At 32.6% G+C, this 27187-nt stretch overlaps 1 protein-coding gene across 3 annotated transcripts in view; it reads right to left on the reverse strand.

Annotated features, from left to right (window-relative positions):
* Positions 1-386: 386 nt before the first annotated feature.
* Positions 387-27187, reverse strand: part of LOC106872386 (protocadherin-18) — a 117130-nt gene continuing 90329 nt past the window's right edge. For all 3 annotated transcript variants that reach the window (XR_008265539.2, XM_014919372.3, XM_014919373.3), the window contains one exon: positions 387-2434. Coding sequence is in view for 2 of the 3 variants with exons in the window: in XM_014919372.3 (XP_014774858.2) it covers positions 2154-2434 (281 nt within the window). In the remaining variant the exon portion in view is untranslated. The remainder of the gene's footprint in view (positions 2435-27187) is intronic.

Here is a 27187-nt window from a genome sequence, read left to right on the forward strand (position 1 = left end):
ACAACTTTACAGCCAAGTGTGTGCTTTTGTATGCTTGTTGGAAACCTGTAATGAAGGATGCTATTGTTCACAAATGTGATATAACATAAATAAAAAAAAAAAGAGACAGATAAGTAAATAAATAAATAAATAAATAAATATATAGATAATATAGATAATATAAATAAGCTGACGTTTCCTGTAACAGTAAATAACAGAATCACGCATCAAACATCAAACATATACACCAATACCTAACAATGGAAACTAATAATAATAATAATAATAATAATAATAATAATAATAATAATAATAATAATAATGATGATGATGATGAAATGAATAAATATATAAATATATAAATGAATAAATAGAAGAATTAGAGTAAAAAAAATCAACAATTCGTATCCGAGAACCTGGTGAATCGTTGCATTCAATTTATTAAAACAAATTATCTGTACAAAATCTTTACATATTCTCTCCTAAACAGTTCTCATGTAAATCATATATCTCAGAGGGGTGCTTCAGCAAATTTATTGATATACAATTAAAGGCAATTCTCTGCTTAATCAGCATTCTGCTAGTGTAGTATTCCATAAAAGTACATAGAGTTGTTCAACTGCTTTTTTGTTATTTTTTATTTTATCAATATTATTACTTTTACTTTTTTTTTTTTTTTCTTTTTCTTCTTTTTGGAAAGTTCTTCAGTTATATTTCTGATGTTATAAAAGATTTCAGAGAATGATTTTACTGAAAGCTACTGAATTACAGAATGCGAGAAAATTACAAATTTTTTCTTTTTCTTTTTTTTTTTTTGTAATATATTTATTCATTGCATCTATCTTTCAAACAGCATTGTGTATTATTTCCAAGACTGTGGTAAATCACACTTTTGAAAATGTCAATATTTTGTCAATACATCGTATCTTAGTTTTCTGCTTGTGGTTTCATTTGGAACAAAATGCATTTTTTTTTTTTTTGAAGACAATATCATATATGATGAAGTTTGATCTTTGACTTACAGGTAAAGCATTTTGGTATAAAACAGAAGAATGAAATTCAACTCTAGTACATAACAGAAGTTAAGATATTATTAATTCATTTGATGGTAAATGTTTGAAAGGAGAGAAAAAAATGTATGCATTGCATGTAATTCCAGCATTAGTCATTAAATTTTCCTGTCTGAGATTGGCATTCCCAATGGCATTTTATACAGTACAAGTAACAGTCCTTAAAAAAAAAAAAAAATAAACAAACAGAAATAAATAAATATATAAACAGGATTAGGGAAATAAACCTCTGCTGACCTTAAACTCACAAATCAATTTGATAAAATGCCAAATAATTAGAGTCATCTGTACAAATCGTGTATTTCACAATTTAGAAAAGAAAAAAAAAATGCTTGTCACTGTGTAAATGGATGTCACTTTTTAACCCTGTGAATGAATGATGAATTATTTGTTAACCTGACCAAAGAATATTGAGGTATCTTCCAGAATCAAATCAAATATCTTAATTTTCTGATTTTATGTGGCAGAAAAGAACTGACAATGTAATATGGCAACAGACCATATTTTTGGTTGTCTCCTAAAGATGATTTCATTGTTGAATGGTTTATCAGTCAGATCCGATTCATGAACATCCATCCACAAAATAATGCATGCTATCCATCCATATTTCCTGCTCATCTGTCTTTTTTTATAATTTTTTTGTTAATGTGTTGGCATAGAATTTATAACCTTCCAAAATTTAGCTTTTTGTTTAATTTATATTGTTGTTCACAAAGCCTTTTTTTTTATATTGGTAAAAATACTTCAGGAAATTTTGTTTGAATACTGCATTATTATCATAATAGATTTGGTAGTTTGTGTGACAGTTTTGTAATAAAGTAACAAAAGCGAATGAAATGATGCAATCATAAAGAAGTACAATAATGTAAAGGACTTATGATAATGTAATGTGGATTACAGATTCTCTGAAACAGTATTTTTTAGAGTCAATGATTATTTACACAAGGAAGTCCACTGATGTAAAAGATATTTTCTCTTTACTCAGATAAGGTGCAATTAGTCTTTGTCAGAATATGAAACGATGGAATATGAAATGTTATTTTGATGGAAAAATGTTGTAGAAAAAAATGTAAGTCAGTATTTAGTTTGTAAGTTTGTGTTATTTTATGTATGTGTTACCTTTGGTACTGCAGGTAAAGGTTTAGAGTAAGTTGTAAAGCTGTTTCCTGTAGGTAAATTCCATGACTGTGTTGTAATATGTGGAACTTCACTGCCTACTCTAAAAGATTTGAGATCGATAACATCCGTGCAGGGAGTCTTTGGAACAACATTAGAATGGCAGGAAGAACTGGTAGTAATGACTGCATTTGATGGTCGACTAAGCTTTCTTGATAATATCTTCTTCTCCAGGCTTTGAGATTTTGCTAATTCACGAGGGCAAAATCCTTTAAAAAGAAATACAGATAAAAAGAGATAAATGGTAATTAATGAAACAACAAACATTTTAAGGTTGGTTTGAAAACAAATAACAGAATTGTAGTTTTATTAGTGTGCATATATAGGTAATAGAAAACAGTTTGCTGTCATTTGGTAACAGCTTCCTGAAGTACTGCATTGCTTACATAACCAGATTCTCTGATAGTTACATGCACATAAAATGTAAATATTCCTGGCATGTCGCTCATCACATTGACACTAAAGTCTGTATCAGACTTTATTTTAAATTCAAGACCACACAGTTATAAAATGGCTACTATGTTGATTTGGTCACATCAAATTATTTGGTTGTTGTTGTTGTTTGACCCCATATCAGCCCATATCAAATAAACCTATACCTAGAACCATTCTATTTCAGTGTGAGACTGTGTATCTTGGGCTATGTTATCCAATGTATCCTTCCATTAAAAAAAAAATTTAAGACAATAAAACTGTGATAATTACAATGGTTGAACTGTGGTATGTTTGTTATAGAGATTGTTATCCAAATGTTTATATCTTAAAAACACAGGTTCCTCAAATAAGAGATTATCAAGTGTTAATTTTGGTGCTACACTGTGTTGTATGGCTAAGGTTGTTTGAGCGATACTTAAGCCCCAATAATGAAGCTCTTCAGTTAGCATGTAGAAAAATGTAATTAACTGAAAATATATATACATATGAAAGATAATGGTGATAATTCATCAGATAAAATGTTAATACAGGGTGGCCCAGAAGTAACGAAGGGGTTTCAATGTTTAATAACTTTTTTAATAATTATTCAATTTTTATTTTATTTCCAATTTATATAAAGAAGACCTTAAAATTTAAGCATGGAAAAATACACAACCAAACAGCAAACACATTGTGAAATTTTATTACCAAAACCAAGGACACACACACACATATACAGATGTATATATGTGTATATATATATATATATATATATATATATATATATATATATATATATATATATATATATATATATATATATATATATATATATATATATATATGTATGTATATATATATATATATATATATATATATATATATATATGCATGCCTCTGTGTGTGTGTATATATATATATATAGAAATATATATATACAAAGAGAGAGAGAAACAGAGAGTGTGTGAGAGAGAGGGTGTGAAAGAGAGAGTTAGACAAAGAGTGAGAGGGAGAGAGGTTTTGAGTTTAGTTCATTTGTGCAACATCTTGGGCTATGTCTACTATAGCTCTGAGCCAACAATTGTCCTGTGAGTGAATTTGAATTTTGATAGACAGAAACTGCATGTTTGTATATATATATATATATATATATATATATATATATTCATATATGCATGCACATGTGTCTTTGCATTTAAGTTTGTCCCCCACCATCCCACCAGCCACATGACAACTGTGTTGGCTTGTTTACATCTCTGCAGCTTAGTGGTTTGGTAAAAGAGACCAATAAAATAAATACCAGACATTTAAAAAAGTGGTGGGGGTCAATCTGTTCAGCTAAACCAGTGGTTTCCAAACTATTTCAGTCTGCCACCCACTTGACACCCAGGAAACATTCCTGGCACCTTCACCCTAACTAACTATCACAAACATAGACTTCTTTCTAAAGCAAATTCAAAGCAACTGTATTTCACGAATAAAACTGAATCTAATGAACCCGTTATTTTGTTGTTTTTACCTGAATCACTACCCCATTATCACCCCACTTTTTACATGAATCACAACCCCATTATTGCCCTACTTTTCTTCAACTTTCCACAGCTCACAAAGGGTCAATACCACCCACTTTGGGAACCACTGAGCTAAACCTTTTACGGTATTGCTCCAGCATGGTCACAGTCAATGATTGAATTAAATAAAAACCACAAATGGAATAAGATGAAATACAACCAACACTAGGGTTAACTAATTCTTGTACCAATGCATGTTGGCAGAGGGACAGAACTATATGTGACAGTGTAAAATTGTGAGATTGACTTATTAAGATAATTAACATAGTCATGTTTAATTAAGAGTGTCATGATTCAGGTCATGAGGTGGGTTGGGTAACTCTTTTTATTCTAACGTTTAAATCGATGAGACTTGATGATGCGTGAGTTGAGCTGGGACTAAGCAACAATACCATCCCCCCTCCTCCTCCTCCTCCTCCTCCTCCTACTCCTCCTCCTCCTCCTCCTCCTCCTCCTCATCATCATCATCATTGGCAAGCCCATGGGCTTTGAGGTTGATGATGGGGACATTAACGATCTCATCAAGGAACACTCAGGAGAGCTGATGACAGATGAACTCCTGCAGCTCCAGGAGTAGCAGCATTTGGGTGCAGTGGGAGAGATTGGTCTCCAGAGGAGGACAATGTAGCAGAGAAGGCTATCTCTATCAGTGACATCAAAGCAGTGTTGGCAAAGTGGCAGTATGTTTCTGAATTTATAGAAAAAGGATCATCCTGAAAAAGCATCTGCAGGTCGTGCGGCTGCTTTATTTAATGACACTGCTCTGGCACATTTTCGTAAGATTTTGAAAGCAGGACAAAGCAGACTTCTCTTCCTAGGTTTCTATTGAAACCACTTGCAAGTGTGACAAGTGAAGAAAGTGTGTTAAAAAAGCCTAAATTAAGTGAAGTGTGAGAGAAAACGCCAGAAATTGTTCTTCCTGAAGTCTTGATGGAAGGTGATGCTCCTTCCAAACAATAATTCTCCTCTTCCCAACTCCATTATCTTCCTTGCACACAAATTGATCCATCTTTAAGGTAATTCAATTAATAAAACTAGCTTGCATATTTCTTTTGCATTCTCTTTTATTATGTATTTATAATTGCTATTTTCTTTGTAACTACACCTTTTCCATTTTAAAACCCATAAAAACTTATTTTAGGGTGGTTTTGGAGTGCTGGAATGGATTAATTATATTTTAATTAATTCCAATGGGGAAAATTGATTTGTAAACTGAGTAAATCGTAAAACGAACTTGGTCATGAAATGAATTAAACTCATAGTGTGAGGTATCATTGTATATATATATATATATATATATATATATATATATATATATAATTGCAGAATGGAAGATGTTTGTAATCCATTTAAGAACACACAAAAAAACCCATTAGTTTTACTTCAACATTTAAATTTAATTTGTGTCAAAATATTTTCATTGTTTTGAAACCGCGACCTGTTCGCTGACAAAACTTCATGATGCAGCACGAAGTTTAAATGTTGAAGTGAATCTAATGGTTTTTTTTGTATGTTCTTAAATGGCTTACAAACATCTTCCATGTTGCAATTGTTTTTGTTTCAGCACATGATATCAGATCAAGTCACTTGCTATGCAAGCATATCTCTGTAATATATGTATATATATATATATATATATATATATATATATATATATATATATATATATATATATATATATATATATATGAGGTAGTATCAAAAAGTTCCAGTTCTAACTTATTTAGCTAAGTTTTAACATCATCTCCTTTGAAACAGTCTCCTTGCATAGCAATACATTTGTCCCAGAGTTCCTGCCATGTTTGGAATCCAGCCTGGAAGTCGTTTTTCCATATAAGCAAGTCAAGGACCTCCTGTAATTCACTCTGGATCTTGACAATGATGTTAAAACAGTAACTTTTGAGCTGCATATTTATCTTGGGAAGGAGATGGAAGTCCACAGGTGCTAAATCTGGCAAATAGGGTGGGTGCAGAAGCAATGCCTTGTTGTTTTTGGTGAGAAATGCATGAGTGAGGAGAGCTTGGTGACAGGTTGCATTGTCATCAGGAAGAATTCAATTCTTCGAGCCACACAGATTCATTTACTTTCACCAAATATCCTCCCTCAAATGTTCCAAAACATCACAGTAGAACTCTCAATCGACAGTCTGGCCCTGGGGTGTGAATTCTCAATGCACAATACCACATTTCTGGGAGATGACATTCATAACAGGTCTTCCAGATCGCTCATCATCTTTCAGGGACGTTCTTCCATTTCTGAAGTGCCCATGCCACTCAAAACATTGCATACAACCCATTGCCTTGTCACTATAAGCTTACCAAAGTATGCTCAATGTCTCTGTAGCAGACTTTCCTAGATTAATACAAAATTTCATGTTGGCTCTTTATTCCTGTGCATGACAAAATCTCAGACTACAGCATACATTTGATCATTGTTATATTGCAATACTACACAGTGGCTGTGTGAGCTATGAAATCCTTTTTGCCACCGTTATATCGCACGTTCGGATGACCTCTACTCAACTACCCTGACGTCTAGACTTCTCCCTCTATATCTACGTATTGGACTAGCCTACTTCATCGTCTGGGGACGTCGACACAACACTCAAGAAAACACAAATTTCACAACCTGTGAAGTAAACACAGCAATGTCACTTGGCACACTGCCTCATGAAGATCACTGCTAGTTCTCACTGTGCACACAACTGTGTGCTGCCATGTATTGGTGCACTACAGAACTAGTCCAGGAACTTTTTGATACCAACTCGTGTGTGTGCGTATGTGTGTGTGTGTGTGTGTGTGTGTGTGTGTGTGTGTGTGTGTGTGTGTGTGTGTGTGTGTGTTTTGTGTCTGTGTTTGTCCCCCAACACTAATTGACCAGGCTTCAAAAAATTAGCACTGGGGTTGATTCATTTGACTAAAATTCTTCATGTCCCAGCATGGCCACAGTCTAATGACTGAGACAAGTAAAAGATAGCTCTTCGTGTAGAGTGTTCAAATACCATGGCTGCCTGTTTAGATGGCAGACTTAATCTGTTGCCTGGTTTAACTTTACAACTTAGCATCTTGGCATTTTTAGTGGAATCCACTCTCTTGTAAGCACTGAGGTCAGGTCTTCAGTTTGAGAATGCTTTTCTTCTTCCTTCACACGAATCTCAGAGGTCTTGCAAATGGCCATAGGCATTACCCTCCTCAACTGACTAAAAGATATTAAAAAAAAAACAACATCACTTAACATCTTTCTTTTTTCTATTTTAAGACAGTATAGTGTATTTTAAGATTTTGGCTGTTATTTCTAGAATGCTGAGCAGCTGCAAAACGACACCCCTCATCAAAATAGCTTGGTAAATTGTTGCATGTAGAATTAAATGTTCTGACCAGGAACACAATGAAGTATTATTCAAACCAGATATAAAATCACCAACTATGAGCTAATAGTTCAATATATTTTTCACTCTGCTACTTCACCTCTATATTTGTGTAGACTAACCTCCCAGTATTGATTATTGGGTTCTTTATAATTTGGAAAGAATTTTTAATTAGCGATATGCTGTATTCTTATAGAATATCATGGTAACATTGATTACATTCTATTATTCTACATTATATGATGGTATATTATGTTATATTCTATTATATTTTGTTATATTATACAATATCGTATAAATAAATGGATCTAATAGTGAAGTGCTAATTTACTGGAGAACTGAGTCAGTGAACTAGATTCCATATTTAGTTCATGCCACTTGACTTCATAAATAAGGCCTGAAGATCACATTTTCTCAATTTTCTTCATTCTTGAAAATAATTCAGTTTTGGTAAAAAGCTATTATATTTTATAAAAAAAAAAAAAAATAATAATGACAAAAATTCAAAACTTTGCATTATGGATAACAATACCATTTCAAAATAATTTTTCCATGTTAGCAGAAATGGAATACTTTTTCATTTTGGAAAATTAGAAGCGGGTTCATAAATATATAATTATATGATTATAATTTTGTTTATTGTATAGTTAAGAAGTCTGCTTTGTAACCATGTGGTTAATGTGCCCATTGTATGGATCCTTAGCCAGTAGTGTTTTCAGAGTAGATATCACTTTCAGGAAGGGCAATTTTGCTTAAAAATATAAAAATCTTTCAGTGTCATAATTTCTGTTTTAGGGAAATGTAGAGATACTAATAAAATATTAAGGGGAGAAAAAAAAAATTGCCCCTTTCTGCTCCATGAAGCAGTAATAGCAATTCCAGAATTCCACCCTTTGGCCAAGTGTCTCCTACAAGAGGTTTAGGCATAGTGAAGTTGATAGACAAAAACTGTTTTATACATACATATATACACACATACATACATGTATATATATTTATATATATATATATATGTACATACTTTTATTCTTTAATTATTTTATTTGTTTCAGTCATTTGACAGTGACTATGCTGGCTGGAGCACTGCCTTTAGTCGAACAAATCGATCCCAAGACATATTCTTTGTAAGCCCAGTATTTATTCTACTGGTCTGTTTTGCTGAACTGCTAAGTTACAGGTGCGTAAATGTACCAACATCAGTTGTTAAGTGATGGTAGAGGACAAACAGAGACACACAAACATACATACATACATACATACATACATACATACATACATATATATATATATATATATATATATATATATATATATATATATAAATAAATACGATGGGTTTCTTTCAGTTTCCATCTACCAAATCCACTCACAAGGCTTTGGTTTGCCCGAGGGTATAGTAGTATAGTAGAAGACACTTGCTCGAGGTGCCACGCAGTAAGACTGAACTCAGAACCATGTGGTTGGGAAGCAAACTTCTTATTTCTTTATTGCCCACAAGGGGCTAAACATAGAGGGGACAAACAAAGGGATTAAGTTGATTACATCGACCCCAGTGCGTAACTGGTACTTAATTTATCGACCCCGAAAGGATGAAAGGCAAAGTGGACCTCGGCGGAATTTGAACTCAGAACGTAACGGCAGACGAAATACCGCTGAGCATTTCGCCTGACGTGCTAACGTTTCTGCCAGCTCGCCGGGAAGCAAACTTCTTACCACACAACTATGCCTACATCTATATATACATGCACACACACACACAAACATATGTATGTATGTATGTATATATGTGTGTATGTATTTGTATAAGTATGTATGTATATATCTCTGTGTGTGTACATATATGTATGTATGTGTGTGTGTATGCATGCATACTTGTATGTAGAAAAATGTGCATATATATGTGTGTGTATGTGTGTGTTTGCATGTGTCTGTTTCTATATGTATCTTACATTTGAAACCCCATGCCATGCAAAATGGTTTCTATGTTTATGTACTGTAACTTAAGATAAATATAAATCTCTAAGATAAAAACTGGACTAAAACCTTTCGAGACAGTGCTGCAGCATGTCCACATTCAAATGACTGAAATAAGAAAAAGACTATTTACTTCATGGAGACTGAAAGCATTTTGCATATCTACTAATTGATAAGTATTTTATTCCTGGATGTTTACATAGCACTGGAAATTTAAGCAAGAATATTTATTTATGATATTTAATATTTTCTGTAATCCAATTCCAATTCTGTTCAATGTTTATCAGCTATTTCGTTTATTATCTGATTAATTTATATACTTAAATTAAGTAATAAAAAATTCCTAGTTTGAATTCTGTCAAGTTAGTCTTATGTTCTGAGCTGAAATCCTGTCAAGAGCAACTTAAGGTCTCTGGGGCTGTCAAAATTAAGAAGTGATAGGCACTGATGTCACATATGTAGGTGCAAGCATGGCTGTATGATAAGAAGTTTGCTTTCCAACCACACTGTCCTGGGTTCAGTCCCACTGCATGGCAGTTTGGGCAGGTGACTTCTACTATAGTCTCAGGCTGGCCAAAGCCTTTTGAGTGGATTTGGTGGACAAAAACTGAAAGAAGCCTATTGTACATACATACAGATAGATAGATGGATATAGATATATGTATGTGTGTGTGTATATATATATATATATATGTGTGTGTGTTTTCCTTTGCATTTGTGTTTGTCCCCCCACCACCACCACTTGACAACCAGTGTTCCTGTGTTTACGTCCCTGTAATTTAGTGGTTTGATAAAAGAAACTGATAGAATAAATATCAGGCTTAAAAAAATAATTAGTACTGAGGTTGATTGATTAGTTTGTGACTAATCCTCAAAGCAATGCCTCAGCATGGCCACAGTCTAATGACTGAAACAAATAAAAGATATATTCCTCTAAAAACATCTTAGATATAAACTGAATTATAATAAAAGACCAAGACTAACTTCTCTTTTCACCCTTCTGGTTGTCAATAAAAGAAAGCATTATTCAAGAACTGAAGTCAATTTAACATTCCTATAAAACACCTTGGACATGAATGGATGATTAAGACTAAGATTAAGACTAAGTCTAAAACTAAGAATAAGACTAAGTCTAAGACATCATTCTTCTGGAAAAAAAAAATAAAGTACCTGTCAAATATTTGGGGACACTAATAATTGGCTTTACTATCTCTTAAAAATGTATGGCTTTGTGTTAATGTAAGCAATTAACATTATAGCAATTTATTTGAACCAATTTATTTATAATTGTTATTTTAATTGTTGTTAACATTTAGCTCCAAGTTAGCTCTGTTAGCAGCAGAACTATAATCAAAGGCATTCCAGTTGAGACCATCCTTGCCTCTTTCTCTGTCAAGGACTACATTATCTAATGTCCTTGTTTTTTTAAGATGGTAGGTATGAATTGAGGAAATTTAGCAGCTATTTCTAGCAGGTCAAGTAACCATACAGAAGCTTCCTGATGGGCTTGTGCCATCCCAATACAAATGGACATAAGTTCAGATTTTTCCAGTGTTTCTTGGGTTTTAACCTTGTGAAAGACACCTGACTACTTTCTCCAGTTTGGATCCTTTCCAGAGCTCAATTTTTCAAATCCCAAAGAATTCCCTCAATACATGACTATGGCTATGATGCTCCCTGATACTCCTGTTCATGATCAGAGATGCACATATCGTCAGCCACTAAGGGACATGCTCAACTAGTTACAGTCAAACAACTGACAAGCAAATCTGTGGTTCTGAGCAGAATATTTACTGTAGCTCATTTTTTACACCAAGGCAAAATATGTACATGATAACACTTGCAATCAGCTAAGATCAGAAACCATGGGAGCCACTGCCTGATATTGCATCAAAGCATGCTCTGCAACTACTCCTGTTCATGATCAGAGATGCACATACTGTCAACCACTAAGTGACATTACTATTATATAAAAATACATATTTTGTCTATTATCATTTCCTTCATTACCATATATTAACTGTTATATCTTTTTTCATCATTTTACTATTATTAAAAATGTTTTATAAAACAATAAATAAAATAATATTAGTATGAATATACTAAAAAACTAATATATGAAAATAACAAAACAGAAATTAAAATAAAATCATTAATTCAATATAATATAAGAAATATGAAATGAAATATAATTTTAAAAATATTTTTTATTTATTATTTTATAATAGTTTGTTTATTATAAGAATAATTTAATTATTTACATAAATAATTTATTCATTATTCAATCAATAAAATTGTAATTAATTAATTATTTTATTTATCTCACACCAGTGAGATTAACTAAGTCAAATTATTGATATCTTTTTCTTAATTAGATGAATGAACCAATCTCTAATTAACCCACTTGACTTCACAGAGAGAAAGAAATGGGAAGTACGGTGTGTTGTCTTTCTTAAGATCATCAAAAAAGTGAAACAGCTTTGATTAGTAAGCAATACCAAGATGCATGTTTAGTATGTCAGAGAGTTGCTTTTTACTACACATGGTACATATTACCCATAAAAGATAACATGCACCAGTTCTAATCTCTAAATTTCTTTAAACAGATGAAAGATAACCTTCTCACTAATGGTTGCAGGCATGGCTTAAAGGTTAAGAAGTCCACTTTGCAACTATATTTCTTTGGTTTGACTATGCTTTCAACAAAGTTTCTGTGTAAAATTTGGCAGAGAAAAATTGTTGAAGCTTGTAGAAGGGTGATTCTTGTTTTTAGATTTTAGATTTAATCTACTACCTACTTTAACACCCTCACCTTGTGCTTGATGCATGATCTTATACAGAATTTAACTCTAATACAGATTGAATATTTTAATGCAAAATTTATAATCTTGTTCAGAATTATACTTTTTACAAATTTGTAGCTTTTTACAGAATTTGTACTCTTATATAGAAATGTGCTCTGATGTAGAAATATATAGTTAGACAGAATTATATTCTTACACTCAATTTTTTTACTCTTATACAGAATAACATTTTATATAGAAATATAACTGGCATGCCATTGATTACGCTGTTGTGGGTTCTAGCTGATCTGATCAAAGGAACAGCCTGCTCATGAAATTAATGTGAAAGTGACTGAGCATTCCACAGACACTCATACCCTTAACATAGCTGTCAGGAAGATCCAGTATGATACAGAATATGATAGGGTTGGCCTTTTGAAATACAGGTACAACTCAATTTTGCCAGCTGCAATATAATTTTATACAGAATATATGTATTTATACAAAATCTATACTCTTACACAGGAAGTGTACTCTTATAAAGAATTATATATGCTATTACTCCTATTTTTTATTTTTATATATAGAATTATAATCTGATATGGAATTTACACATTCTTTGCTTTTCATTCTTCTACGGTTGATTAAATAAAATATTAGTCAATGGGAACAACTTAATGGACTAGCAACATGCAGTGAGCTAGTTTGGTACAGTCAAGCCTAAATCCCCACCCAGTTGTAAGGTTCCAATATCAGGTAAAGGGACACACAGAGTACATTGCTGTTACATCAATATTTTCTGTCTGTAACACTAACACAGCACAACACACTTTATCAAGACAACACAACACATATATGTACCCCCACTTTCATTTATTTGCATATGCATACACTCTTTTAAAGTGGACTACATCAAAAGAAATAATGCAAAATGAAAAGATGAAGGATTATCCTCATATACAGAATTTATAGCCATACATTTATATGCTTTTCAAAGTTCATACTCTTCTTGGTCTTCCAAAGAAATAAGGCAAATTAATGGTTAATTAACATTTAAGTTTCATCAAACATTACAATTTAAAGGATACTTGAACAGTTTTAAAGAAACTCTCTCAGACTATGCTAAGACATCACCTTTTACAGATAGCTCTCTACAAAAAGTAAAATATCAGGATTTATCGAAGAATTTGATATCCTTTGTTGTCACGTGGATGAAATTTAATATCTGAGGCTTTTTCCTTTGTTTTAGAACAAAAAAGAGAGAAGTGCAAATGTTAATACTTGGATTGTAAGGTTGTAAATTGACTTACTAATAGCCAAATCATCAACACTGTATTTCTCCTTTCCCTACCCACAAATAAGACATTAGATCTAAAATATTAGATTCTATACACCTGATGGCAAATGAATATAAGTTCTCCCTAACTGAATTTTGCTAATGAGTTAATTGTTGTTATTGCAGACCATCACCAGTTTTCTCAGATTCCAGAGTTTATCAAGCCTTATAGTAATAGTGTGTCTATTAAAATTTTGTTTCTTTATTCTTTGTTATGTTCAATGTATGATTACCCCATTCCCAACCCTGCACAACTTTTGGATTACAGTATGCAAAAGTTGATATTGAAAGTATGCAGAATGTGGATAATTCTACACATCTCACAGCAAATAACATTTGGGATTCTATTATAAACTTTACTAAATAAAAAGAATTTTGATAGGGTGAATTATTTATTGTAATAAATTGTATTTAGCATTTATATAAATAAATGATATTTAGATATATAAATAGTGTTTGGAATTATTTAGATCAATAAATAATATTCAAATATATAAAATAGACAATATTTAGATATATAATCCTTTCCACTATAGGCAAAAGGTCCGAAATTTTGGGTTAGAGGGATAGCCAATTACATCGACTCCAGTCCTCAGTTGGTATTTATTTTATCAACATCATAAGGACGAAAGGCAATGTCAACCTCAGTGGAATTTGAACTCAGAATTTAAAGATGAATGAAATGCTGCTAAGCATCTTGCCTGACATGCTAATGATTATGTCAGCTCATTACTTTATTTAGATATATAATAATTAGTGTTTTAAATTACTTAGATTAATAATTTTTAGATGTACAAATAGTATCTAGAAGTATTTGAATAAATAATATTTAGAGATTTTCAGTTGCATAAAGAACAATAATATTTAGGTATATAACAGTATTTAGATTTTTTAAAAAAAATGGTCATTTCAAGTAGACAAGTTGTATATAGGTACATGAATAGTACTTAGATAATAAAATAGTATTTAGAGCAAGTGCTTAGATTAAGTGTATTTTGATAGATAAATAATATTTAGCTAAATGGATACTATTTAGTGGTACTTTGATAAATAAATAGTTTTTTTTTAAATAGATAATTAGATTAAAAATATTTTGATACATCAACAATATTTACAGAGATAAAAAGTACTTATTTAAATAGTATTTAGATACTTATTCAATATATAAAAGTATCTATAAATAATATTTAGCTAAATAATATTTAGAAATATTTAGATAAATAAGGTTTAGAAGTATTTAGATAAATAATATTTAGAAGTATTTAGATAAATAATATTTAGAAGTATTTAGATAAAGTTTATTTATATAGATAAATATGGTTCAAACTGGTGAATAGCACTCAGAATTTTGGATGACACTAATTATGACAAATGGAACCAGAGTTAAAAAAGTTGCAGTTGGCTTAACTAATCAAATTTCAAACTATTAGAGAAAGGGTTTATGGTTCAAATCATATTACTGTCACTAAATTGCAGCCATATTTAAGACACTTGGTTTTAACATAATTAGGACAGCTAGCTGTATGCAAAAAATGGAACATATAAACAAAAAGAACACTGTCTACATTTCTTGGTTGCAGTGCTGAGATGAAAATCTCCCATATCCCATAAATATGGTCTGAAGAAAAATGAATGCTATCAGGTTTATTTACTTCGTTTTTCATTGCAACTGGTGTAAATGGACCAGATTTCCAGTCAGGAGATAGTGTGGTGTCATGAACAGTTTATTTTCATTGCAATTTCTTTTATGTTGAGATATTTTCTTTCTTTTATCTTTTACTTGCTTCATTTGTTAAACTATGGCCATGCTGAGGCACTACCTTGAAGGGTTTAGACAATCAAGTTGACCCCAGTGTTTATTTTTTCTTAAAGTCTGACACTTATTTTATTAGTCTCTTTTGGCAAACTGCTAAGTTATGGGGATGTAACCAAATCAAGGCCAAGGTCCAACTCTGCCTTTCATCCTTTTGAGGGTCAATCAAATAAGTACCAGTTGAGCACTGGTGTTAATGTAATAGACTTATCCCCTCCCCTTGAAAATAATTGCCATATGCCAAAATTTGAAACCAATAAATTAAAGTTAAATACTACGGTTGATAAAACAAAGTACCAGCTAAATACTGGGGTTGATAACATAACATTGCAATCAGTTCCTGGAGTTGAGAAAATAGGGTACAAGTCAAATATTAGAATTAATAAGATAAATCACCAATCAAATACTAAGGCAGATAAAAACAACTAAGCCCCACCCCAAAATTTGAGGCCCTGTGCCAATGTTAAATATCATTATCATACTTTACGTTACTTTTATTATCATCCATTCCATAATTTCTTAGCTGAGTTCTTCGCTTCTATAATTTTGTACTAATTATTGATAATTTCACCAATAAATCAGCAGTATTCTAATATTCCCAAATATCAGAACTCTTTTTCTAGCCATTCCATAAATTGTAGTCTTTACAGAGTGTATATAATTATTTTTCAGGGAAAATTATCTGCTAATTAAGCATTATGTGTACACATATACATTGACATACACACATACAGACACATAGAAAGTTGTATAAACCTAGCATAGATATACATGTTTGTGTGTGTGTGTGTGTGCACACGCAAGCACACATACACACACATGCACACTTGCACATACACACTCTTTTCTCTGACTGACTATGTGAGTACATGCTTGTAGGTATATGTGTGCATGTGTGTGTATCGGTGTGTGTGTGTGTATCTGTGTGTGTGTGTGTGTGTGCACATGGAAGTGTGCTTGTGTATAGTGTTTGCTTGTGTGTGTTTTTGTGTGTGTGTGAATGTGCATGTGTGTACATGTATATGTGCATGTGTGTGCTTATATGTGTATGTGTGTATGCATGTGTGTTTATGTGAGTGTGTATGTGCTTGTGTATGTACATGTGTGTGATGTGAGAGTATATGCGCTTATGTGCTTGTGTGTGCATGAGTGCGTGTGTGTGTGTGTGTGTGTGCATGCACTTGTATATTTGTATATGTGCGCAAGTACACATATACTCACAATAATGTGCTAAGGTAACAGACAACTTTCCACTTTGAGATCATTATAGATAAATATATACAGAAAAGGAAACTGGAATCCTTTGCTAGGAATCTTAAGATGGTAAGGCCATTAAGTATACTCATATGAACAACAGTCATATAATTCATTAGGGATATAGATCTTGATTTGCTAACCTCCTCCTCCTCGTCATCATCATCAGTTAATGTTCATGTTACATGTTAGCATGTGTCTGAGACAGTTTACTAAGATCTAATGGGTCTAGGGATGCATTGTGCTCATAGATTTTTATGGCTGGATGCCTTTCTCAATGCCAACCATTTTACGTTCTTTTTATAGCATCAACACTAATGAGGTTGCTGTGCAGCCTACAAAATTGTGAGCCCTATGAAGAGATGAGGAACTTTATACTTTATGCTTGAAGATCAGCAAATGGGAAGAATTACTTGACAATTTCACAACATCGTTTTTGGCATTGATTGAAATAATATTAATTTTAAAATGATTTTATCAATCTTCCTATAAACTGTAATTTTATAGAAAAATGATATTTATATCTACACTGAGGCAGTGAGCTGGCAGAATCATTAATATACCAAGTAAGATGCTTAGTGATATTTTATCTCTCTTTACATTCTGAGTTCAAATGCTGCCAAGGTTGACTCTGCCTTTCATCCATTCGGGGTTGATAAAATAAATACTGGTCGAATACTTGGGTTAATGTAATCAATTTACCCCTGCCCTTGAAATTGTTGACCCTGTGCCAAAATTTGAAATCAGTAGATTTCTTCCTTGGAAAGGAAGATATATATGTATATATATGCATATATATATATATATATATATATATATATATATATATATATATATATATATATATATATATATATATATATATATATATATATATATATATATATATATATATATATATATATATATGTATATATATATATATGTATGTATATATATATATATATATATCTTTGTGTATATGTATATATATGTGTATGTGTGTGTATACATATATAAAGATAAATATACAACAAGCTTCTTTCAGTTTCCATCAACCAAATTCGCTCATGAGGCTTTAGTTGGCCTGAGGCAATAGCAGAAGACATTTGTGCAGGATGTCACACAGTGGGACTGAACCTAAAATCACATGGTTGGGAAGCAAACTTCTAAGCCACATGGCCATACATTGACTGACTTATGTAGTGCAGATATAAATATTGGTTTCAAATTTTGGCATAAGACTAGCACAGCAGGGGAGAGGGTAAGTCAATTACATTGGCCCCTGTCCTCGACTGGTATTTATTTTATTGACCCCCAAAAAAGATGAAATGCTACTATGCATTTCACCTGGTATACTAGCGATTCTACCAGTTAGCTGCCTTAAAGGAAGAGATATATTCTATTAGATTTTGGTTACTTTCTTTTTGCATGAAGGTGGACTTGAATACAGTATTACAAGCTGATAAAACACTTGTTGATTGCAGAGTGGTCCCACTGCTTACTAAAATACACAGTATCAACAAGAATTAACTTGAGTAAAATAAATAATTTGTGCACATGCACTGTACATTGCTAGTGTTTAGACATAAGCTAATGATTCTTTGGTTGATAAACTGATACCAACATCCATATTCAACTACTCAATGTGGTTAAAATAATCAATATTTGTCCAGTGCCAATAATTAAATATAAACATAGGGTTCATTAGGCAAAAAGCCAAGATCTCATTCACTCAGTAAATCCTTGTATTCCACAAATGTTGATTACCATTCCTGTATATAGAATATTTCAAGTAAATTGACTAAGCATGAAACGTGGTTCTTGATTATAAGTCTAATTTTAATTAAATCTTATTTACAGTATAGCAATCTAGTCAATCTGAGATCATATCCTCTCTTTTCTATAGGCACAGGCATGGCTGTACAGTAAGAAGTTTGCTTCCCAACATCATGATTCTGAGTTCAGTCCCACAGCTTAACTCCTTGGACAAGTGTCTTCTACTGTTATCCCCAGGCTAACAAGAGTCTTGTGAGAGGATTTGGTAGCGTGAAACTGAAAGAAGCCTGTTGTACATATGCGTGTGTGTGTGTGTGTGTGTGAATGTGTGTGAATGTGTGTGTGTGAGTGTGTGTGTATGTGTGTGTGTCCTACCATTGCTTGGCAACCGGTGTTGGTGTGTTTACATTCACACACCTTAGGAGTTTGGCAAAAAAGACTGATAGAATAAGTATCAGGTGTAAAAAATTAGTACTGCATTTGATTCTTTTGCCTAAAACTTTTTTCAAGGTGATGCCCCGACATCTAATGACTGAAACAAATAAAAGGTAAAAGATAAAAATATAAGCAAACACTTTAGTCTTATTTTCTTAGACATGTAGTATCATGCATTAATATCAATTTGACAGTACGTCATGTCAGTGTTTGTCTGACGTGACCAACAGTTTTGATATATTGTTTCATTTTTGATGTCTAGTGTTAGCTGGTAGCATAACTAGAGCATGTGTTGCTCAGAGTAGTCTTTAGCTTGCTGTCCTTCTCTGTACCCTGTACAAGCTTATACAGTAAACCCCAAACTGTTCTCCAATAAAAGTGCATCCTCCTTATATATGCTACTGGTATTAGCAGCAAAATGTTAACAAAGTCAAGCCAAAGGAATCAGTACATAAAAAAAATTATATATATTGAGCAGTGGTTTGAGAAGGTACCTTAGAATGGATATTTTAAGTTAAATTAAAATCTGCAAGAAGATCTCCAGGAAAGTGGGCAGAAATTAGAAGGAAATGTAGTAAAAAAGACTTTGGTGATTTGCTGTTCTTCAGAAGACATGTCAAGCTAAGTGAAGTAGTAGTCATGGCCAGTGTTAGTTACATGTGAAAGGCACATGTTACATGTGGTAACATGTGAATGACACCAGTGCCAGAAACATGTAAGAGGTACCCAGGCTGTTGATATGTAAAAGACACCCAGTACTCTGTGAAGTGGCTGGTATTAGGAAGGGCATTCAGCCGCAGAAACCAAGCCAAACAGACCGGAGACTGGTGTAGCTCTCTGGTTTATTGGCCTCAGTTAAACTTTGTTACTCATGCCAACATGGAAAATGGACATTGAGCGATGATGATGATGATGATAATGAATCTTAGTATTTCTTTTAGCCCCAGGTCAGTCTTGAAAGAGTAAATGAAAATCCATAGCTCCAATGATTGCATCACTTAAAGCTAAAGGATTGGATCACTCACTGAAGCACGTTTGTAGGCTTCCATTTTGTATAATCAAAGTCATTATGGCTGTGACTAATCCATCTTTTTACTTTTTTCCAACCCACTGTATCTAAAACTACAATATCCCATGGGTTGTTCTTTTTCTAATACAGTGAGACAGGATTGAAAGAAGATTCCATTGTCGTTTGGTGATTGGTAACAAATTAAGAGACCATGCAGGAGACCTCCTCCTTGAAGGCACCCTTGTGTGTCATTCAAATGATTCACTTAAGTTCTATGACTGGAGTCTGGTACAGCCTTCTAGCTTGCTAGTCCTCGTTAAACTGTCAAACAACCCATACCAGCATGGACAACAGATGTTAAATGAAGATGATATATATATATATCATCATCATCGTTTAACGTCCGCTTTCCATGCTAGCATGGGTTGGACGATTTGACTGAGGACTGGTGAAACCGGATGGCAACACCAGGCTCCAGTCTGATTTGGCAGAGTTTCTACAGCTGGATGCCCTTCCTAACGCCAACCACTCAGAGAGTGTAGTGGGTGCTTTTACGTGTCACCCGCACAAAAACGGCCACGCTCGAAATGGTGTCTTTTATGTGCCACCCGCACAAGCCAGTCCAGGGGCACTGGCAACGATCTCGCTCAAAAATCCTACAGGAGCCAGTCAGGCGGTACTGGCAACGGCCACGCTCAAAATGGTGCATCTCATGTGCCACCCGCACAAGAACCAGTCCAGGGGCACTGGCAACGATCTTACTTGGCTTGCCGGGTCTTCTCACGCACATGTATGTGTGTGTGTATGTATATATATATATATGATAAAATGTATGTATATATATATGTATGTGTATGCATGTGTGTGCATATATATATGTGTGTGTGTGTATTATTATATATATATATATATATGTGCACAGAAGCATATCCTTGCACATACATATGTATGCATGTACACTATTTGAACGAATCTGCATGTATTCATATCATTGCTTATGTGTCTGTGTGTCTGTGCATGTTATTCCGAATTTTATTGCTGCCATCATGCCCAAGTTTGCAAGACAGCATACATAGTGAAACCTGTCTGTGTACGCTTAATGGGAGAGATGTTTTAGTAGTTTCATGTGAATAAGTAGTTTTATGTATGCATACGTGCATGTATATGTTGTTTAATGTGTGTATGTAGTTTCATGTGTATGTGTGTGTGGTTTTATGCATAGAGATAATATTCTGTAAGCATGTTGTTTTGTGTATGTAGTTTTATGTAAGTATGTTTAGTTTCATATTTGTGTGTCTGTGTGCACAGTTGTGTACATGTTAGCAATTTCATGTATTTGCATAATTTCATATGTTTTATGCATGTAGTTTCATGTTTGTTTTTAATTCCCTATGTGTATGTGTGAGTAGTTTCCTCTGTGTGAATGTGCATGTGTGCATGTGTATATATGTATGTATGTATGTATGTATGTATGTATGTGTGTATATCTATATATTTTCATATATAGCTAATTTTAAGAGTGTGTGTATATGTAACCTCATGTGAGTAGTTTAATGCTTATGCTAGTAGTTTTGTGCAAATGTCTGCATGTGTGTAGTTTCATGTGTATCTGTATGTGTGCATATATATATGTGTGTGTGTGTGTGTGTGTGTGTGTGTATTTTCGTGTGTGATCACAATTTTATGTGTGTGTGTGTGTGCGTTTGTGTGTGCACATGTAGTTCCGTGTGAGTACTAACTTAATATGGGTGTAAGTGTGTTGCTGAATGTGACTATAGTTTGATGTGTGGTTGTGTAATTTAAAGTGTGAATGTATGTGTTTATGTGCATATGTGTATGTGTGTGTGTGTGTGTGTGCATGTGTGTGTGTGTGTGTGTGTGTGTGTGTGTGTGTGTGTGTGTGTGTGTATGTGCGTATTCTTAACCAATTGCTCAGATGATATCACAATTTTTTTGTTTCTCTTTTTTTCATAGGAATTTAGATTTATATCATTTATTTGGGTGTTTATTTTGCATAACTGTAATTGAAAAAAAAAAAAAAAATTAAAATAAGAAAATATTCTATAATTTTTATACATTTCATGATTTGTTTAAATTTTATATTTCATCCAGGACAAACTAAGGCCAATGATTACAGAAAATGAGCAAAACTACCGAAATAATTGCCTTCAAGAAGTTAAAAATAATTTTTGTTGTCAAAAAAAATCTTGCTAATAATGGTTGCAGTGATTACTTGTTGAAATGATGTCGGCGTCTGTCTGTACAGAAATGATATCTTTTCTTAGTAGCTTCATTTTATGCAAAAATGTGTGTAAATAAAATGAAAGATTATTAGTTTAACTCTTTTGCAATCAATGATATTGATACTTTGGAATGAGAAATTATTCACTCGACTACATGCATTAATGTACTTTTATTTTTGTTTTTGGTTCTTTTTTTTAATATTTTGTAATTTTTCCCATTTTCTTGCACCTTTTCTCCTCCAGAATATGAATTTTTTAATCCCATTTAATGTAATGTTATCATCATCAACATCACCATCATCATCATCATCATCGTCATTGTTGCCATTGTCATCGTCATCATCATCATTATCATCATCATCATTATCATCATCATCATCATTATCATCATCATCATTATCATCATCATCATCACAATTCAGTGTGTCTGTATTTCATGCAGGGATGTTGGGTTTGTCAGTTTGACAGGATATGACAGGTCAAATGGTTGTATCAATCTACAATGTCTGTTTTGGTGTGGTTTCTATATCTGGAAGCCCTCCTTTCCTAAAACTAAGCACTTTACTGAGTATACCAGGGACGGGGGGGGGTCTTTCTTTTTTTGTGTCGTCAGCACAAGTGAGTTCACATAGCAGCTGGCAAGGCAGAATCCCTTTTATATTCATAAAATGGAGTTATATCTAAAATAGATGTATGTGGGTTCTGTAAGAAGCTTGCTTCCCAAATACATGGTTTTAGGTTCAGTCTCACCATGTGGCACTTGAGGCAAGTGTCTTTTACTATAGCCTTGGGCCAACCAAAGTCTTGTGAGTGGATTTGGTAGATGGAAAGTGAACGAAACCCATCGTATATGTATGTGTGTGTGTGTGTGCATGTGTGTGTTGTGTGTCTTTGTGTCCCTGTTTGTTCTCCACTGTCAGTTGACAACCATTGCCAGTTCTGCCTGACTGGCCTTCGTGCCGGTGGCATGTAAAAGCATCCACTATACTCTCGGAGTGGTTGGCGTTAGGAAGGGCATCCAGCTGTAGAAACTCTGCCAGATCAGATTGGAGCCTGGTGCAGCCATCTGGTTCACCAGTCCTCAGTCAAATCGTCCTGCATGGAAAGCGGATGTTAAATGATGATGATGATGATGATGATGATGAAGGCATGTCAAAAGGAAAGGCCTTAAACAGATTGGTGCCAGTGTTGTCACAGATGTTGCTCTCAGAATCCAAAGGGCCAGAATAGATTTGCAAGGCATTTCTTTTATTGGCAATTTCAGAATAAAGGCAAAGTGGACATTGGCAGGATTTGAACTTAGAGCATAGAGAGTCAGAATAAAAACTGTGAAGTGTTAAATCCAACAATGTAACAACTCTACTATTTTGCCAGCTTTCTCTTTTTTTTTTTAACTTTCTTTTGTATGTTAATATAAAGCACAGGTGTGGCTGTGTAGTAAGAATCTTGCTTCCCAATCACATGATTTCAGGTTCGGCTTAGTGGTTAGGGTGTCAGCATCATGATCGTAAGATTGTGGTTTCGATTCCTGGACTGAGCGACGCGTTGTGTTCTTGAGCAAAACACTTCATTTCGTGTTGCTCCAGTCCACTCAGTTGGCAAGAATGAGTAACGCTGTGATGGACTGGTGTCCCGTCCAGCTGGGGAACACATACGCCATTGAAACCGTGAAAGCGGGCCCATGAACATGGCTAGGCTTTAAAAGGGCACATTTCTCTATTTCCTACTGTGTGGCACCTTAGGCAAATGCCTTCCCGGGCTGATCAAGGCCTTATGAGTAGATTTGGTAGATGAAAACTGAAAGAAGACTGTCATGTGTGTGTGTGTGTGTATATATATGCATATATGTGTGTGTGTGTGCATGCATATCAGCATGTGTGTACATGTATGTGTGTGTCTTTGTGCCAGAATTTGTTCCCTACCACTGCTTGACAACTAGTGTAGGTTTGTTTGAGTCTGTAACTTTTCTTAAAAATGACCTTATTAAGAAACTTCAATTTATTGTTTACATTAGTTTACACTGAAACAGATAAATGCTGAGACACAAATACACATGCACCCCCCCCCCACACACACACATACACACATATGTATGTATATATATATATATATATATATATATATATATATATATATATATATATATATATATATGTGCATGTGTGTGTGTGTGTGTGTGTATATATATATATATATATATATATATATATATATATGTGCATGTGTGCATGTGTGTGCGTATATATATATATATATATATATATATATATATATATATATATATATATATATATATATATAGTCAATTTGAGGATGTCAAATCCTCATTAGGGATTAAATAATCCCAAAATTTCACTGGTTAATCACTATCATGTAAGGAGAAAGTCATGACAACATGTTAAGGATTATTATAGTAATAAACATATATGTAGTCTTTTGTCATCTGACATTTCTATTTTTGAGCTTTATAATTTATTTGGATTGTTTTATAAAAAAGCTTCCAGCTTCAAAATATCATACAAAATGAATTAATTGTATAACCATAATTTTCCATTTTCTTTCTTTCATCATATATATATATATATATATATATATATATATATATATATATATATATATATATATATATATATATATATATATATATATATATATATATATACATATGTATTTATAGTTTAAAGATCCAATAGAGGTAAAATCAACAAAAAAAAAAATACTCCTTCAAGTGAGAGATAAATATCAATTTAAATGCATGACTAAAATAGCTACTAATAGTTTCATGCTTTTATGATACTTGAACATGTATATATATTTATAAAATGCACCATGTATCTTAAAGCAATCATTTCAGACACTCATGAGGAATGATATTTGGATATATTTATATGACAGAAACATGTCATCTGGGTAGCCAAGGTGGGCAGACTAACATTATAAATATTGATTTCAAATTTCTGAACAAGGCCAGCAATTTTGTGGAAGAGGGTAAGTTGATTACATTGACACCAGTACTCAACTGGTACTTATTTTATTGACCCCGAAAATATAAAAGGCAAAGTCGACCTCAGCAAAATTTGAACTCAAAATGTGAAGACAGATAAAATACTGCTAACAATTCTGCCAGCTTCCTGCCTTACTAACATTATAAAAATTAATTATTATATATAAAAAGTAAATGATTTCCATTTCATTGTAAAAATACTAATTTAATGCATGGAATTCTGTGCATAGTTGAGTACATGCCTGCTATTTTGATCTTGAACAGGCATAGTATCTACTGCCTTTCAAGTTTAATCCAAACATTAACCAGTAATGCTTTTAATTGCATGTGCCATAAGTTCATCACCATAATATATAATTTATAGTTGGAATTCAGTCAGAAATTAAACTGTTTTTTAAGTGTCATAACAGAGTGAGGGTATGTATATGAGAGTGTTACATTACATATTGTGTTTGCTTCTAATGCTTCAGCTACTTTTAAGAGATGATATTATAATTTTATGGGAGTTCATAAAAATAGTAATAATGAATATATATATATATATATATATATATATATATATATATATATATATATATATATATATATATATATATATATATATATATATATATATGTATACACATATGAATATATATATATATATATATATATATATATATATATATATATGCACACACATAAGTATATATATATATATATATATATATATATATATATATATATATATATATATGTATACATACACACACACGCACGCACACACACATTTGCTCACATGTATATGTAGGTACAAAACACTCAAATTTTAAAATTCATATAGATGAATATACTTATATACATAAATGTATATATACAGTCATCCATTAATCCTTCTGTACATGTATGCATACATATATGCATACATACATACATACATACATACATACATACGTACATACATACATACACACATGCATACATGCAGGCATTAAGTACATACATCAATACGTTAATAACATACATACACACATATCTATCTGCCCAAAGTTCCATACAGTGAGATCAAATGCAGAATAACATGACTGAGAAGTAAATTGCTTAACTATATATTGATCTATCCATCTTCCCTATCCGTCCATATTTGTGTTTGTATACATGTGTATGTGCATGTGTGTATGTGTGTGTGTATATATGTATTTATCTATCTATCTATCTATCTATCTATCTATATATATATATATATATGTATATCTATATATCTATATATATATATATATATATATATATATATATATATATATATATACATATTTATGTATATATATGTATATATATATGCACACACATATATATGCATGCACAAATGTATACATATACATATATAAAGATATACATATATACATATATATATGATTATATATGGTATATATGATATATATATATATATATATATATATATATATATATATATAAATATATATATATATATACCTATATATATTTGCATGTACGTATGTATGATGCTTATCTATTAAATCTCTGGATTTATGATCTTTAATCAACGTACACCTATTTTTTAAAATCTCATATTTAAATAACTCTTTATATATTTAATTAAAAAACACTATCTTAACATCTAGAGTTTCTCTGTGTGCGTGTGTGTGTGTGGCTGTGTAAATGCATGTGTGTACATATGTCGATGTAAATGTGTGAATGTGTATTTGTGTACATGTGTGCATGTGTGTATATGTGCTTCTGTATCTGTGTGTGCGTGCCTGCATTTTGTGATAGCGCTCCTGTCTCATCGCTAACAACAATGCAGTAAGGCTGTGAACAAACTAACGGCAGAGCTTCTATGTAATTCGCTCATCCTACTCAGCAGCCTAAACTTCCTCAGCAGCCTCACTACTAATTTTAAGAATGGATCCATATGATACACGTGATCAATTTTAAAACATCATGTGTTTCAATAAAGATAGGGGCTGATTACGGCTAGAATACTTTGCAGACGATGGCAG

This window comes from Octopus bimaculoides, chromosome 14, assembly GCF_046866305.1.
Source record: "Octopus bimaculoides isolate indiv1 chromosome 14, ASM4686630v1, whole genome shotgun sequence".
Taxonomy (NCBI): domain Eukaryota; kingdom Metazoa; phylum Mollusca; class Cephalopoda; order Octopoda; family Octopodidae; genus Octopus; species Octopus bimaculoides.